Source organism: Dendronephthya gigantea, unplaced genomic scaffold (genome assembly GCF_004324835.1).
Source record: "Dendronephthya gigantea isolate DGI-Jeju-01 unplaced genomic scaffold, DenGig_1.0 000036F, whole genome shotgun sequence".
Taxonomy (NCBI): Eukaryota; Metazoa; Cnidaria; class Anthozoa; order Malacalcyonacea; family Nephtheidae; genus Dendronephthya; species Dendronephthya gigantea.
Genome location: NW_021163046.1, coordinates 883,948 through 902,034, shown reverse-complemented (window position 1 = coordinate 902,034; position 18,087 = coordinate 883,948). Strand labels below are relative to the sequence as shown.

General features: G+C 35.7%; 1 protein-coding gene across 1 annotated transcript; it reads left to right on the top strand.

Moving 5' to 3' along the window:
• Positions 1-190: 190 nt before the first annotated feature.
• LOC114525859 (protein regulator of cytokinesis 1-like) lies at positions 191-17,699 on the top strand. The gene is made up of 16 exons (XM_028547318.1): positions 191-576; positions 1,717-1,785; positions 12,839-13,003; positions 13,508-13,681; positions 13,757-13,906; positions 14,002-14,072; positions 14,345-14,421; positions 14,629-14,765; positions 14,840-14,938; positions 15,378-15,524; positions 15,836-15,906; positions 16,106-16,163; positions 16,402-16,521; positions 16,862-16,926; positions 17,148-17,235; positions 17,518-17,699. The coding sequence occupies exons 1-16, from the start codon at positions 394-396 to the stop codon at positions 17,614-17,616; spliced, it is 1,773 nt and encodes a 590-aa protein (XP_028403119.1). The 5' UTR covers positions 191-393; the 3' UTR covers positions 17,617-17,699.
• The last annotated feature ends 388 nt before the right edge of the window (positions 17,700-18,087 follow it).

The window sequence follows — 18,087 nt, the reverse complement described above, 5'->3', positions numbered from 1 at the left end:
CTTGAACAGTTTCTTTATAAATCGTTCCTTCAAATAGTTCAAACAACTCTGTAAATTATTCAAGAAAACTTCCTAAATTTTTAAGACTGTCTAATTCGGTAAATTATTCTAAAATCGTGGAAAACGTTTTCTTGTGTATTCTATTAAAAAAAGTTGGCGAACTTTATATGTATGATAAGATTATAGCTTCTCATTTTTATAACTACTATATATATCTCTTTGCAATTTTGAGCTAGATTATAGCTCCAACAGATCGCTGTTATTGTAATTAAGTTTCTAACTTTTCATTTCAGCCTTGTCTATAATGACATCTGTTCAACTCAGTTGATTTTGGATAAGTTTACAGAAATTTCACCAGAGTTCACAGAAAAACTGCAGTCGATATGGATCCAAATGGGGATCAGTGCGTCCGCACAACAAGACCGTGTTGATGCCGTCATTAACTACATCAGTGAACTGTTGTCCGACATGGTAAATGACGAGGAAAATTTATTAAACGAATTGGTGAAGAACACTGAAAGATATAGAGAAGAGTTAGCAGAACTTGGTGAAATTCTTGGTTTTCCCCAGTATAAGGTATGTCTAAAAGTAAAGCCTAGTGGCTTTTATTTAGTTGTGAGTGTCGTGAACATTTCAAGTCAAGGTGGCTGCATGATATGTGATAGAATATTTCTAAGTGCATGCAGTCAACAATGCAAGATTTGAATACAGAAATGAAGACAAATTTACATCCAGACTCTTTCTAATCAGTGAAAATGACTTGTTCACAACGATTACAACTAATTAAAGAACTTGATTCAGTTTATAAGGTTAGGTTCTGGGTTACAGTACCTAAGATCTATACACTTTCCCCATAATGACGTCAAACATGGAAAGTCTAACGTCACATTTAATTGGTTATTTTTGTGCAGCCAATCAAACTCCTTGTATAAGGTTAGGCTTTACGCATTTTACATCATTACGGGAAAAGTCTATTGCGTTGGGTAGCAGTTCTGTAATGATGAATTATAATATAGAAGTATAACTTTGGTTAACTACCATTAAAAAAAAATTAGTGGTTTACACTGAAAATTATTGCGGGTACATGCACCCTCCATGTAAATCCACAATGAAAATAAACTAGACAGAAAAACATTGTTCAATCTTGCTATTGAAAACACTTAATCTTATTGCCATATAAAATACAGACAATACCGTAACAAACAAATACGCTACCTGACAACTTTAATATATATTTATATATAGTGAGTTTAAGGTGACACCTTACAAAATCAAGGATGTGATTTGAATACAGTTGCTAGTGTTAGCAACCCAAGTTTTATTTTCTTTTGCATGCAAACTCTGACTTTGCCAAAAGGAGTCTATAATCAGGGGCGCCGGAATATCGATAATAACGGGGGCAGATATTCATATATTCGTGTTCTGCATTATTAACTCCTTTTGAAATCGATTGTTTTTACGATCTGCGAACACGAATATATGAATATCTGCCCCCGTTATAATCGATATTCCGGCGCCCCTGTCTATAATTTTAATCCTCTTTTGTAAAATTCTGGCAGAGTTACTTTTATTTCCCTTGCAGCTTTGGTGCATTTTAAACTCAAATAATTCCATCCAAAAAACTTCCTTTAACTTAGCTTCTGGGAAAAATAGGTGCTTAAAGAATAAAACTATGAAAGTTATCTCAAAATGTCATCATTTCATTATTAATACTAGCTAAAAGACAATCTGTCACTTATTGAGAAAGAAAAAGATCTCAGAACAAAACTGGATGCTTGGAATTTGGTAAGTTGCTCTGATCCAAGTGTTTGACCTCTTTATCAAATGTATAGACAGGTTCCAGGATATACAGTTTTTCTCAAGTGTGCGTGCATTCTTTTATGACTAACCAAATCACTACCATGTGAAAATCTCTTCTTACCAACATCACATTCATAAGGTTTCTCCCCAGTGTGTGTTCTTTGATGACTAACCAAATTACAACCATAAGAAGACCTCCTCTTACAAACATCACATTCATAAGGTTTCTCTCCAGTGTGTGTTCCACACAGCAAGAAATTCCTTCGTAGAGATCAGAGATAAAAAATATTCATGAAAATACAAACAAAATTTCCACTCAACAATTTTTTAAATTCAGAAAACACCCTAACAATATCAATATGATCTTGGAGGTTGTTTATCTGGAGATTGGACATGCTTGTTAATTTTATAGTAAAAATTACCATGCATTTATAATATGAATCTCCCCTGATTTATAGGGAAGAGAATTTTAATACTATATCCTGGCCTACAGGCAGGGTAGCTCAAGGGTGCGATTGAAAGATATTTTTAACTTCTTTAAAACATGAAATGTCTAGGAAAGTAGAATAAGCATTTTCTTGCTAATGTAAAGGTAATTCACTTTGCTTACAAGGCTTTGTTGCTACCATATGCTAGCCCAGTCTCCATATAACCAGCCTCTTGCCATTTAACTACGTAAACACAACGAAATATTAACTTGAAGAGTTCAGATAGAGTTCCTTGGTTTTTCAACGGTTAACTAACTCAGTCCTCACATTATGTCATCTCCAATATGTGTTCTTTCATGTCTAACTAAATTATGAATACTCTGTGAAAATCTCTTCTTGCAAATATCACATTCATGAGATATCTCACCAACTTGTATCTGTGATGTCTTATTACTTGTTATGTAAAAAACTCTTCTCAGACAAACCACATTCATAAAGTTTCTCTCCAAAATAAATTATTTATGTTTTGTCAAACTGCTTGTTTGAATAAATCTCATTTTACAAAAATCATTCCATCTGGACGTCATCATCAACACATTGATTAGGTTTCTCTCCAGTGTGTGTTCTTTGATGTCTAACCAAATTACTACCATAAGAAAATCTCTTCTTACAAATATCAGATTCATAAGGTTTCTCTCCAGTATGTGTTCTTTGATGTTTAACCAAATTACCTTTCAGTGAAAATTGGCTCTTACAAACATCACATTCATAAGGTTTCTCTCCAGTGTGTGTTTTTTGATGACTAACCAAATTAGCAGCCTGTGAAAATTTCTTCTTACAAACATCACATTCATAAGGTTTCTCTCCAGTGTGTGTTCTTTGATGTCTAACCAAACTACTACTATCAGAAAATCTCGTCTTACAAACATTGCATTCATAAGGTTTCTCTCCAGTGTGTGTTCTTTGATGACTAACCAAATTACTACCATAAGAAAATCTCTTCTTACAAATATCAGATTCATAAGGTTTCTCTCCAGTATGTGTTCTTTGATGTCTAACCAAATGACTACCATCAGAAAATCTCGTCTTACAAACATCACATTCATAAGGTTTCTCTCCAGTGTGTGTTCTTTGATGTCTAACCAAATCACTACCGCGTGAAAATCTCTTCTTACAAGCATCACATTCATAAGGTTTCTGTCCTCTGTGTGTTCTTTGATGACTAACCAAATTACTACCATCAGAAAATCTCGTCTTACAAACATCACATTCATAAGGTTTCTCTCCAGTGTGTGTTCTTTGATGCCTAAGCAAATGACTACCACGTGAAAATCTCTTCTTACAAACGTCACATTCATAAGGTTTCTCTCCAGTGTGTGTTCTTTGATGACTAACCAAATCACTACCGCGTGAAAATCTCTTCTTACAAGAATCACATTCATAAGGTTTCTGTTCTCTGTGTGTTCTTTGATGACTAACCAAATTACTACCATCAGAAAATTTCTTCTTACAAACATCACATTCATAAGGTTTCTCTCCAGTGTGTGTTCTTTGATGCCTAACCAAATCAGTACCGCGTGAAAATTTCTTCTTACAAACATCACATTCCTAAGGTTTCTCTCCAGTGTGTGTTTTTTGATGACTAACCAAATTAGCAGCCTGTGAAAATTTCTTCTTACAAACATCACATTCATAAGGTTTCTCTCCAGTGTGTGTTCTTTGATGACTAACCAAACTACTACCATGTGAAAATCTCTTCTTACAAACATCACATTCATAAGGTCTCTTTCCAGTGTGTGTTCTTTGATGCCTAACCAAATCAGTACCACGCGAAAATTTCTTCTTACAAACATCACATTCATAAGGTTTCTCTCCAGTGTGTGTTTTTTGATGACTAACCAAACTACTACAATCAGAAAATCTCGTCTTACAAACATCACATTCATAAGGTTTCTCTCCAGTGTGTGTTCTTTGATGCCTAACCAAACCACTACAGTGTGTGTACCAGTGTGTGTTCTTTGATGACTAACCAAAACCCCACGCTTTGAAAGTCTCTTCTTACCAAAGCGATACCTTCCTGATTTTAAATCCATCTCATGATCTCAAGAGGAAAAAAGTAAATTCTTTTGAAAGGCACAGTGAAGAAAATCAATATTGAAAAATGGAAAATAGCTCCTTGCGAACGATGGTAATTTTTACTATAAAATTAACAAGCATGTCCAATCTCCATATAAACAACCTCCAAGATCATATTGATATTGTTAGGGTGTTTTCTGAATTTAAAAAATTGTTAAGTGGAAATTTTGTTTGTATTTTCATGTTTATGAATATTTTTTATCTCTGATCTCTACGAAGGAATTGCTTGCTGTGTACGAGGTTTTCGCCAACACCTTTTTCTTCTCATTCATTTATATATCTTTTGGGTAAACCAGAAAACCAAGTCTTAACAAGTATTGGAGAAAATGTTCTAAATGATCATCTAAACTGATTAGTCCAGACTCTTCGTGAGGTCAGTGTTGATCGCAGATCTCAGCGGATTTTATAATCAGTATAGTTACGCTCCAGCGCAAAATATAACACGTGGAAGGATAGGAAGGAGCCAATAGCCAGTCTCGTACCCAGAGCCTACGATGCATTTATAATATGAATCTCCCCTGATTTATAGGGAAGAGAATCTTAATACTATATCCTGGCCTACAGGCATGGTAGCTCAAGGGTGCCATTGAAAAATATTTTTAACTACTTTAAAAACAGGAAATGCCTAGGAAATTAGAATAAGCATTTTCTCACAAATGTAAAGGTAATTCACTTTGCTTACAAGGCTTTGTTGCTACCATGCTAGCCCAGTCTCCATATAAACCGTCACTTGCTATTTTACTACTACAACAAAATATTAACTTGAAGAGTTCAGATAGAGTTTCTTGGTTTTTCAATGGTTAACTAACTCAGTCCTCACATTATGTCATCTCGAATATGTGTTCTTTCATGTCTAACTAAATTATCAATACTCTGTGAAAATCTCTTCTTACAAATATCACATTCATGAGATATCTCACCAACTTGTATCTGTGATGTCTTATTACTTGTTATGTAAAAAACTCGTCTCAGACAAACCACATTTATAAAGTTTCTCTCCAAAAAAAATTATTTATGTTTTGTCAAACTGCTTGTTTGAATAAATCTCATTTTACAAAAATCATTCCATCTGGACGTCATCATCAACATAGGCCGTAGGATGAGCATCCAAAAGATGCTTAGAAAACGGATTCCGTTGCACCCCTCGTGGAACTACATAATTTTCACATGAATCAATAGATAAAAATTTACTTTATCAGAATCCGTTGTTCCCCAAGCGAAACAGGTGCACAATTGGGAGAACAATCCCTCCAAAGTTTTATATATTCGCGCTTCGAAATATTCGAACCGCCATTGTTTTAGTAGCAAATACGCATGCGCTTGTCAGCCAAACTCGCACTGCGCACGCGCATAAGCACGCACATGCTTCAAAGGAAACACGCTTAGTTATGCAAAACAATCATGGCTGAAAATATTTATAAAACTCGAATATCCTCATGTTTTATTCATTTTGTTGGCGTTACGGAGCAACTTTGCAAAGTTACACGCCAAGGGCTTAAGAAATGTCTTGAGTGTAGGTCTAAATGGGCCAAACTTAAATGTCAACAAGCTGAAATAGCTAAGAAATCGTACGAGAACATCGATGACGGATCTGTCAATTCATACATGGAGAACAGGAGAAGAACCCTGACAGCATTAACTTAGAATGGTACCATCGTATGAAATGCTGGAAGAGATTTTCTGATGAAGAGAATATCCGTAGACAACAGCGAAAAGAAGAAAAAGGAGAAGGAACTAGCTCTAAAACTGTAACTTCTACCGAAGAACTACATGTGGAAGTGGAACCAATAGAACCAAGACGAAAAATTACACGCCAATCAGTCGCAGGCGTTAATAAGACCTTGCCTAAAAGAAACGAGTCCAGAGATATGTATTGTTTGTGGAAGAGACGCCTCTTGGTCCTCACTAGACAAGGTATGGTCATTTTGATAGATATAATTATACTAGTGCAATAGTGCAATGTGTACTAGTAGCACAGCATTCTCGAGTTTGGTTTTAAAATATCTTGAATTGTGGTCAATTAAGTTTATTTAGGGTAAAATAGTTTTTAATGCTACAAACATCCAACTGTGTTATTAGCAGATATTTAGTTTAATAGTTTTGTTCACACCAGGTAACTAAGAAGAGAAAAAGAACCCCACTCATGTTGGCAGAAATAATTGATGCTGGTCTTCTACGTACAGCTGCCGAGAAAGAATGATGAACGGATACTTGTGCAAATCCGGGGGAAAGACTGTGTAGCACTGGAAGTCCCCTATCACAAAGTTTGCTACTGCAATTATACAAAATTTCTCACCAGAGAGACAAAGAAGCAATTGGAGATTGAAAGATCTACATCAGTGTACGAGAAGTCTTATGATGTCTTCTGTAAGAAAGTAATCGAGACTGAGGTCATTGCAAATAAGCAAATAAGGTATATGAAAGGATTTGCTGGAGAAATTTGTTATCATTGCTAAGGACACCGAGAATGTGGATGCATCTAAATATAGAGCTTTTAAACTCAAGCAACAACTGATGAAAAGTTATCCCCAACTTGTGTTCTAAGTACCGAAAATGAGAAATGTTAGTGAGATTGTATATGTGGAAAATTTGGATTCTTCCGAATTGGTTGAGGAACATATGTCAAACAAGTCAGAAAACAACGATGAAGACTTTGATGAAGAGAGCTATACCGGTACCATTGATGATGATGATCTGAATTCCAACACAGAAACTGAGGAAAATTCTAGAGTCAATGAGTTACAAATTCTATACAATGCTGCATTGATTCTTCGCCAAAAGGTCCAAGATATACCAAAACTGAATCTTCCTTGGCCACTATTGGCATCTGATTTGACAATGGATAATGTACAAAAAGTGGTTCCATGTGAACTTTTTAATGTCTCGGCTTGGACTTGTGGATTCCAACTTTAAGTGAGTACGTGCCAATTGAGGGCAAGAACAATGCCAAACTAACATCAATTGTACAAGACCTTGTGAATTTAGCATCTGGGGGAAGGAATCCTACGCCCAAGAGCATAGCACTTGCCATGGCACTTAGACAACTGACAGGTTCAGCCTCAGTGATTTCTCTATTGAGTGGCTTTGGACATTGCATGTCACACTCATTTGTATTGTGCCATGAAACTGCCCTTGCACAGATGAATATATCCAATGATTCTGCTATTCCTCCAGGCTTTGTTAGTGATGTTCCAACTTCTCTTGCATGGGATAATGATGATTTCTCAGAAGAAACTAGATCTGGCAAAGGGACAACTCACATCACTGGGGGCATTATCATTCAAAGGGAACAAAGTGCAAGTACTGAGTTACAGAAACGGGATAGCATTCCAAGGCTATATTTAAGCGAAATATTTAACTTGTTTCTTGATTGTGTGAGTTGTATGTATATTTATATATTCTCCATCCTGTTTGATACAGGTGGGTTTTTTACCTCACAATTTTTTATTGAATTAAGTTGTTAATAAGTAGAATTATACGTTAAAACGGTATTTTGAAACAATAGCCAATGAATTGAAGTGATTTAGCATATGAGCAAGCAAAATGTACAATGTGTTTTAACAATATTTAATGTGTGTGTATTTATTCGTTAATATTACAAGGTTTGATCTTTATTCCGTGATTTTATTTTGTTATTTTTACACGGGAAATCGGGGAAAACCCACAGGGAAAATCCATTTTTCCTGTCTGCGCGTGCGCAGTGCGAGTTTGGCTGACATGCGCATGCGTGTTTGCTACTAAAACAATGGCGGTTCGAATATTTCGAAGCGCGAATATAGCAAACTTTGGAGGGATTTTTTTCCCAATTGTGCACCTGTTTCACTTGGGGAGCGACGGATTCTGATAAAGTAAGTTTTTATCTATTGATTCATGTGAAAATTATGTAGTTCCACGAGGGGTGCAACGGAATTGCATCTTTTGGATGCTCATCCTACGGCCTAACACATTGATTAGGTTTCTCTCCAGTGTGCGTTCTTTGATGACTAACCAAATTACTAGCCTGTGAAAATCTCTTCTTACAAACATTGCATTCATAAGGTTTCTCTCCAGTGTGTGTTCTTTTATGTTTAACCAAATTACTACCATAAGAAAATCTCTTTTTACAAGCATCACATTCATAAGGTTTCTCTCCAGTGTGGGTTCTTTGATGACTAACCAAACTACTACCATCAGAAAATCTCTTTTTACAAGCATCACATTCATAAGGTTTCTCTCCAGTGTGTGTTCTTTGATGTCTAACCAAACTACTACCATCAAAAAATCTCTTCTTACAAGCATCACATTCATAAGGTTTCTCTCCAGTGTGTGTTCTTTGATGTCTAACCAAACTACTACCATCAGAAAATCTCTTCTTACAAATATCACATTCATAAGGTTTCTCTCCAGTGTGTGTTCTTTGATGACTAACCAAACTACTACCATCAGAAAATCTCTTCTTACAAATATCACATTCATAAGGTTTCTCTCCAGTGTGTGTTCTTTGATGTCTAACCAAACTACTACCATCAGAAAATCTCTTCTTACAAATATCACATTCATAAGGTTTCTCTCCAGTGTGTGTTCTTTGATGTCTAACCAAACTACTACCATCAGAAAATCTCTTCTTACATATATCACATTCATAAGGTCTCTCTCCTGTGTGTGTTCTTTGATGCCTAACCAAATTACGACCATGTGAAAATTTCTTCTTACAAACATCACATTCATAAGGTTTCTCTTCAGTGTGTGTTCTTTGATGACTAACCAAATCACTACCACGTGAAAATCTCTTCTTACAAACATCACATTCATAAGGTTTCTCTCCAGTGTGTGTTCTTTGATGACTAACCAAATCACTACCATCAGAAAATCTCTTCTTACAAGCATCACATTCATAAGGTTTCTCTCCAGTGTGTGTTCTTTGATGTCTAACCAAACTACTACCATCAGAAAATCTCTTCTTACAAACATCACATTCATAAGGTTTCTGTCCAGTGTGTGTTCTTTGATGTCTAACCAAATGACTACCATCAGAAAATCTCGTCTTACAAACATCACATTCATAAGGTTTCTCTCCAGTGTGTGTTCTTTGATGTATAACCAAACTACTACCACGTGAAAATCTCTTCTTACAAACATTGCATTCATAAGGTTTCTCTCCAGTGTGTGTTCTTTGATGACGAACCAAACTACTACCATCAGAAAATCTCTTCTTACAAGCATCACATTCAAAAGGTTTCTCTCCAGTGTGTGTTTTTTGATGTGTAAGCAAATGACCAACATGTGAAAATCTCTTCTTACAAACATCACATTCATAAGGTTTCTCTCCAGTGTGTGTACTTTGATGACTAACCAAACTACTACCATCAGAAAATCTCTTTTTACAAACATCACATTCATAAGGTTTCTCTCCACTGTGTGTTCTTTGATGTCTAACCAAATTACTACCATCAGAAAATCTTTTCTTACAAACATCACATTCATAAGGTCTCTTTCCAGTGTGTGTTCTTTGATGTCTAACCAAATGACTACCATCAGAAAATCTCGTCTTACAAACATCACATTCATAAGGTTTCTCTCCAGTGTGTGTTCTTTGATGACTAACCAAATGACTACCATCAGAAAATCTCTTCTTACAAACATCACATTCATAAGGTTTCTCTCCAGTGTGTGTTCTTTGATGACTAACCAAATTACTACCATAAGAAAATCTCTTCTTACAAATATCACATTCATAAGGTTTCTCTCCAATGTGTGTTCTTTGATGTCTAACCAAATTACTACCACATGAAAATCTCTTCTTACAAACATCACATTCATAAGGTTTCTCTCCAGTGTGTGTTCTTTGATGACTAACCAAATGACTACCATCAGAAAATCTCTTCTTACAAACATCACATTCATAAGGTTTCTTTCCAGTGTGTGTTCTTTGATGACTAACCAAATTACTACCATAAGAAAATCTCTTCTTACAAATATCACATTCATAAGGTTTCTCTCCAATGTGTGTTCTTTGATGTCTAACCAAATTACTACCACGTGAAAATCTCTTCTTACAAACGTCACATTCATAAGGTTTCTCTCCAGTGTGTGTTCTTTGATGACTAACCAAATTACTACCCTGTGAAAATCTCTTCTTACAAATATCACATTCATAAGGTTTGTCTCCAATGTGTGTTCTTTGATGTCTAACCAAATTACTACCACGTGAAAATTTCTTCTTACAAACATCACATTCATAAGGTTTCTCTCCAGTGTGTGTTCTTTGATGACTAACCAAAACCCCAGGCTTTGAAAGTCTCTTCTTACCAAAGCGATAGCTTCGTGATTTTAAATCCATCTCAAGATCTCAAGAGGAAAAGAGTAAATACTTTTGAAAGGCACAGTGAAGAAAATCAATATTGAAAAATGGAAAATAGCTCCTCGCGAACGATCGTGGGCTCTGGGTACGAGACTGGCTATTGGCTCCTTTCCATCCTTCCACGTGTTATAATTCGCGCTATAGTGTAACTATACTGATTATAAAATCCGCTGAGATCTGCGATCAACACTGACCTCATGAAGAGTCTGGACTAATCAGTTTAGATGATCATTTAGAACAATTTTCCAATACTTGTTAAGACTTGGTTTTCTGGATTACCCAAAAGATATATAAATGAATGACAAGAAATGGTGTTGCTAAAAGCTCGTACACAGCAAGCAATTCCTTCGTAGAGATCAGAGATAAAAAATATTCATAAACATGAAAATACAAACAAAATTTCAACTCAACAATTTTTTAAATTCAGAAAACACCCTAACAATATCGATATGATCTTGGAGGTTGTTTATATGAAGACTGGACATACTTGTTAATTTTATAGTAAAAATTACCATGCATTTATAATATGAATCTCCCCTGATTGATATAGGTAAGAGAATTTTAATACTATATCCTGGCCTACAGGCATGGTAGCTCAAGGGTGCCATTGAAAGATATTTTTAACTACTTTAAAAACAGGAAATGCCTAGGAAAGTAGAATAAGCATTTTCTCGCTAATGTAAAGGTAATTCACTTTGCTTACAAGGCTTTGTTGCTACCATGCTAGCCCAGTCTCCATATAAACAGCCTCTTGCCATTTAACTATGTAAACACAACGAAATATTAACTTGAAGAGTTCAGATAGAGTTTTTTGGTTTTTCAACGGTTAATTAACTCAGTCTTGACATTATGTCCCCTCCAATATGTGTTCTTTCATGTCGAACTAAATTATCAATACTCTGTGAAAATCTCTTCTTACAAATATCAAATTCATGAGATATCTCACCAACTTGTATCTGTGATGTCTTATTACTTGTTATGTAAAAAACTCTTCTCAGACAAACCACATTCATAAAGTTTCTCTCCAAAATAAATTATTTATGTTTTGTCAAACTGCTTGTTTGAATAAATCTCATTTTACAAAAATCATTCCATCTGGACGTCATCATCAACACATTGATTAGGTTTCTCTCCAGTGTGTGTTCTTTGATGTCTAACCAAATTACTACCATAAGAAAATCTCTTCTTACAAATATCACATTCATAAGGTTTCTCTCCAGTATGTGTTCTTTGATGTTTAACCAAATTACCTTTCAGTGAAAATTGGCTCTTACAAACATCACATTCATAAGGTTTCTCTCCAGTGTGTGTTCTTTGATGTCTAACCAAATCACTACCGCGTGAAAATCTCTTCTTACAAGCATCACATTCATAAGGTTTCTGTCCTCTGTGTGTTCTTTGATGACTAACCAAATTACTACCATATATAAATCTCTTCTTACAAACATCACATTCATAAGGTTTCTCTCCAGTGTGTGTTCTTTGATGTCTAACCAAACTACTTCCACGTGAAAATCTCTTCTTACAAACATCACATTCATAAGGTTTCTCTCCAGTGTGTATTCTTTGATGACTAACCAAATCACTACCATGTGAAAATCTTTTCTTACAAACATCACATTGATAAGGTTTCTCTGCAGTGTGTGTTCTTTGATGTCTAACCACAACACAAGACTCTTTGGGAAGTTTTAAATCCATCTCATAAAACGGTGCATTAATAAAACCAAGATTGACTCTAACTCTTCAAAATCAATTTGAAAATGGTCAATATAGTCTCTACGTGGTGCTGCGCTAGAGTATAATGAAATTTATTACAAAACCGCTGAGACTCAGCTCCGGGCTCATACGCCCCTCACCCCCCCACCCCCCCAATGCCTATCACCCAAGTGAAGAATTTATTTACAAATAGCTAAACATTTCTCATGACGTCAACGCGTAAAGCCGGATGTTACACGAAGCTTGATTGGCTCCGTAAAGCGGACTAGCCAATCAAAGTTCGTGTAACATCGTGTAACCGGGTTTGACGACGCTGCTGAGATGAAAGCTCTATTCTCCATCATCTAGAAGTGGTTGTTCTATAAGCTGCAGCCAATATTGCCAATGTTACAGATGTAAATTTAAATTTTCGATAAAGGAAAAAGAAGAAAGAAGCAAAAAATTCAAAGCTCTTCGCCAGAAGGAAGATGTTCTCTGCAAGAGACTGGCCTTGCCTCCACACGATACGTCTATTGGAGAGATACCTACATCGAAAGAAGTGAAAGAGATTGAAGCTAATATAAAATACATGGAAACCCAGCTGGTATTCTTGTGTGGTGATGCAGTTAGGGTAGAAGGCTTGAATGTCAGGGAGAAAGGATTTTGAGGGACTTATATAGACCAAGGGACTATAATTGAATGTTAAACACTGAATAAAACATTGCAACTAGTACTAGTTGCATGAGTACTAGTAGTACTGCAATGATCAACTGACATTGAGGAAGGTTGAGAGTGAAACACTGAATAAAACATTGCAAAGCAGAAAGTACTAGACTAGTCAGGCTATACATAGTATTAGACTATTAGTAGCAACAGTTTGACTTGCGGTAATGCAAAGAACAAATATTACACCTATAGCCTAGCACTGACATAGAACATTGCAAAGAAGTAAGTTCTAGACTAGTCAGGCTATACATAGTATTAGACTATTAGTAGCAACAGTTTGACTTGCGGTAATGCAAAGAACAAATATTACACCTGTAGCCTAGCACTAACGCTCTATCGTACTTGATAAAACCCAAGAGAATGTTGCATCTTATTCATGCAGGCACAAGCTCGAATTCATTTTCAAGATGCTCGTGAGAAAATCCTAAGACTTTGGAAGGAACTAGAAATTGATGAAATGACAACAAAATTTGCAGAGATTTCCACAGAAAATTCACAAGAAACCTATGTTTTATCAAAAGAAAACTTGATACAGTTGAAAGAACATTTAGTCGAGGTAAACTTCCATACGAAAACTTTGTTTTCGCTGTTATAAGGAGGTAAAAATGCAGAAAATTGATTGTTTGTTTAGCTCGAAAAACGTCAAGAGAGCAACCATCAACACCGTATGGAATTGATGAAAAAACTGAAGAGCCTGTGGATGAAGTTGGAAATTAACGAAAAGGATCAGTGTGCATTTGAACAAAACTGTGTTGGTTTCAGACCATCAGCCATTCAAAAAGTAATGTGAAAACGCGGACAGATCTTGAGGTTTTTGTCTATCTAGAATGCAGAGACATCCTAAACAAGCGTGCATGTATTACTTTTGTTATTTAGTTAAAAGATGAAGTCGATAAGTATGAATGTATGAAATTGAAGTACACAGAGAAATTTATTCTTGGCTTAAGGTTCGTCTTTTCTTGATTTTTCTAATAGTTGCAAGCTATTGCATTCATTGGACGACCAAACTGAAAGCTTTTTTATAGCTTCATATACAAGCGATAATATTTTGAACAACTGATTCCGCGCATAAAACGTTAGTTTACTCATTCAGAACAAATAAAAAATTGTTACCTAGTCAGTTTGGATTCGTACAGCCAGCTTTACTCAGAACTTTGATGGTTGATCCAGATTCTTTCATCGATTTCCTAATGGATTTTTGCTTGTTCTATCGCTTTAGAAAGGAATTGAAACAGCTTTGGGATAAGTGTTATTTTGGTGAAGATGAAAGGAGAGAATTCAGCCCAGCGTTTGATGGTGCGTTCGAAAAACTATGTCTACTTGTATTTTTGCATCGATGCAGTATTTTGGGTAGAAGATTTGTAACTTAAACATTTGGACAAGTTTCTTTAGACTTGAGTAACATTTGGACAAGTTTCTTTACCTGAGTAATTTTAAAATCAATCGTGCAAGTCACAAAAACCTCAATCATAAAACAAGGTTTGTTTTGGATGATATCTTCAGATAATTACACGGAGGAATCGTTGAACATCCACGAACATCAGATTCGCGTGTTGCGTGGATTTTACGAGGACAATAAAGCGATCTTCAAGTTGGTCGAAAAACGAGAGATGATGTGGAGAAAATTGATGGAATTTGAGGTAAGGTGGTCAGGGTTTGACATCGAATCGCCCTCGCTTTGGCTAAAACAAATCTTCTTCTCTTTCGTTTCAAGAATAAAGAAAACGATCCTGCGAGGTTGTTTACCAACCGTGGTGGCGCTTTACTTAAAGAACTCAAGATGAAAAATGCTGTTGAGAAAGGTTTACCAAAGGTGAGAAATTTCAGAAATTTCAAACCCCTCAAAGAGAAACAAAAGTTGCTCGGATAATACATACCTTACATCTGTCTGCAAACGCGATGCAAACTTAAATTTGTATTATTTAGTTTTAGCTGATTGAGGTTGAGACAGTTGGTTCGTTCAAATTGCTGCAAAAAATATTAACTAAGTTGTCAAAAACTTGTGAAGGGAATACATGTTTCCCAATTTTCAGAACATATAGTCCAGCTAATTTTCATGTTGAACTATACTCTGGCGAATTCACATTATTAATTCAAAATGTAATCAAAGCGTTGGTATTTAGACATTAAGGACTGTACCCACCTTTAAAGTCACCAGGTGCACACACTGGCCCAAGCACTGAAACTATACTTGGAAGTGATCTATTGTAATAAATGATATGCAAATATCTTGCCCACTTGCTAATATTCAGGTGGAAGAAGATTTAAAGAAAATGATTCAAGTTTGGCAGAAAGAAAACGAAGGTTTCTTCTTCGTGAACGGAGAGAAATATTTAGAGCTGATCAAAACACAACAGGAGGAGAGAAAAAGAAATAAAGATTTGGTAAAATTGGGAAAGGTATATGCAAACTATTTGCTACAAAGCACTTTATTTGAAGAAATTAACAGTTATTTGTGGATAACTGTTTATTTATTTGTTTAGAATTCGTGGATAGTTCCATATTAAGCCTGTTTTCTATGGCATTATCAATTAGACATGAAAAATTTTGTAAACCATTTTCTAGGCTAATTACATTATCAATGTTTTTTGTGCCGCAAAGTTGAGCCTAGATGCTCATCATTGTGGGATACAATTGAAATATTTAATGGTAATGATATATTTGTCCAAATATAAAAGGTCAATAAAATTATAATCATATTTCCTTGTAGCAAAAAGAGAAAAAAGCCGCAATCAAAAAGGAAATGGTTTACGGTAGCAAGCCTATTATGCCGACGAAAAGGTAGCGAACTGTACCACAACCAGTATCCCCCCCCCCCACATACGAAAATTACCGAAACCTCACATTAGAATCTTGTGGTTTCCTAATCTTTGTAACACCAAGAGAAATGAACAGATTAATTTTAGGTTTTCGGAAAATTTTTCTTACTTAATTTCAAATTTACTTTCTCAATGTTCCTTTTTTCGTCCTCCTTTTATAGGGTCGGCAAAAATAGCTTCAGACTTCCGATGAATTCCAAACGAAAACTCGATGAAAAGGTAAGGGAATAAATAGGCGATCTTTGTAGCGGCCTGGTAGTTCGCATCCCTTACTCCGAGCCATTTTGAAGACACCATTAACAACTGAAAACTATTAAATAGAACCTGTCTGACATTTATCTGTCAAGTTTACCCAATGTTGAGAATTGAGCTCAACATTCTAGCTAAATAGTTCTCCTCTGTCTTATTCCCGTACGCTGACCCTAGTTCTGCGATGTAATATTTTGTAATTTGCTAGAATGGTTCCGCCTCTTCTTCTACGATATCCCTGACCATGTCGTCTTCGTCAACGTCTTCCTTAATGCCGTCCCAAAACAACACGCCAGCTTCGCTTCAAGCCAACGTAAAGACAAAAAAGGTATCGCGTTCTCGCCTATTGCATTGAAAACATTCTCATCGAAATTGGTATACGGATCATCTTTACCATGCACAGTTCAGTATTGAAGTGGACAGAGTACCCTAGCTCTTCTCATTCCACTTTCTTCTAAAGCACATTTTCAACATGTAAAAATTAACAATAACAGAAAGGCCACAACAAGGAAGAATTTCTTTTTAAAACCAATCGGCATATTTCTTTACATTTTTTAGGCAAAGCCAATCAGAATGCCTAAATTTAAGTACTTCATGTATAATGGTATATATTGTAAAAGAAATTCCCCCCTTGTTGTTCAAGGCCACTCATTATTTATTTTTTATAGAAAACTAAAAATTCCAGACGTATTTCGTCTAAAGTCAAGCGACATGTTTTGTCGTCGTTGAAAAGGTATTTATAATTTATTGAACACAGGGTTAGCAAGTTGTATTACATTTAACATTTGCCTAGATTGTTCATTGTTGTATGTTTGTGGAATACTTGAAAATAACGTTATAAATGGGGTCATATAGGGCGATGTCTCATGCGGTTTCATACTAAAGACGATTCTAGTAACCTGGTGTGGTATATATAGTATAGCTCTATACATTTTTGCATATTTTTCTCGCCAGAGGCAGTAAGGAAGACATTGATGTGGATAGCAGCAAAGACGATGATAATGATGAATCTATTTCCATATGTACATATCCTGATTTTACCGTAAGTAGCATACGTCTGGCCTAAGAGGCGATGTCTGGCCCCTTATTTGGGGAGAGTTATTGGTGTGATACCTTTTCACGGTTTTTACGGACCGCGCAATGATAGCTATTGAGGGACTGGAACTGACGTGGGTGCTGACGTGTTCCTGACACAGAATATGTATATACAGAATGTTAAAGTCATGGGCCGTTTATGCTGAGATAGGGCATCTATCCGTCCTTTAGAGATTGGGTTGACTGGTCGAAGAGGCAGTATACTTATGTTGCCTTTTCGTTTTTTTAGAATCACATCAGACGCGGAAGACAAAAGGAGCTCAGCAGCACGGCTGCAACTGTCGAGTCGTTTGAATCAGAACTCTCACCCACGGACCAATCGTTATAAAAAGACATACGGCAAGTTTCCTTATATATATTTATTAGAAATTAATTTATTTTTTTAAAATTATTTATGTAATAAATTCACTATGGCGGGGAAAATGTATATTATATGGGAAAAAAAGATGGCGGAAAGTCAATCTTAAAGCATTTTTTCAAATTTAATCGCTAAAGTCAGAGAAAGAATTAAAACGTTTGTTAGTTCGCATTAACCAGTTAAGTAATATAGATTTTCTTAATTTCCTTTCACGTGTTTTTTTCTGCGCCAGTGAATTCTGGTTCTGCGCATTCAGCCCACTGATCTGTTAATACACTGGATGTAGGAAATATAACTACGGAGATCCGTTTCGTTTAATTGATGTAATTTTTCGTTCTTCAATCATAACAAATCGCATCGGTCGTGGTGCATTAGAGGTATACTTGAAATGTCTACAGGGTGTCTCAAAAAAAACGAAAACTATTAAAATCACCCATAACA

Excerpts from the sequence above, each read along its gene's own strand:
- LOC114525859 (XM_028547318.1), top strand. The coding sequence starts at position 394 with ATGGGGATCAGTGCGTCCGCACAACAAGACCGTGTTGATGCCGTCATT. Across the intron at positions 13,004-13,507 it reads AATACATGGAAACCCAGCTG|GCACAAGCTCGAATTCATTT; the intron begins GTATTCTTGTGT and ends TTATTCATGCAG. Across the intron at positions 17,236-17,517 it reads GTACATATCCTGATTTTACC|AATCACATCAGACGCGGAAG; the intron begins GTAAGTAGCATA and ends TCGTTTTTTTAG.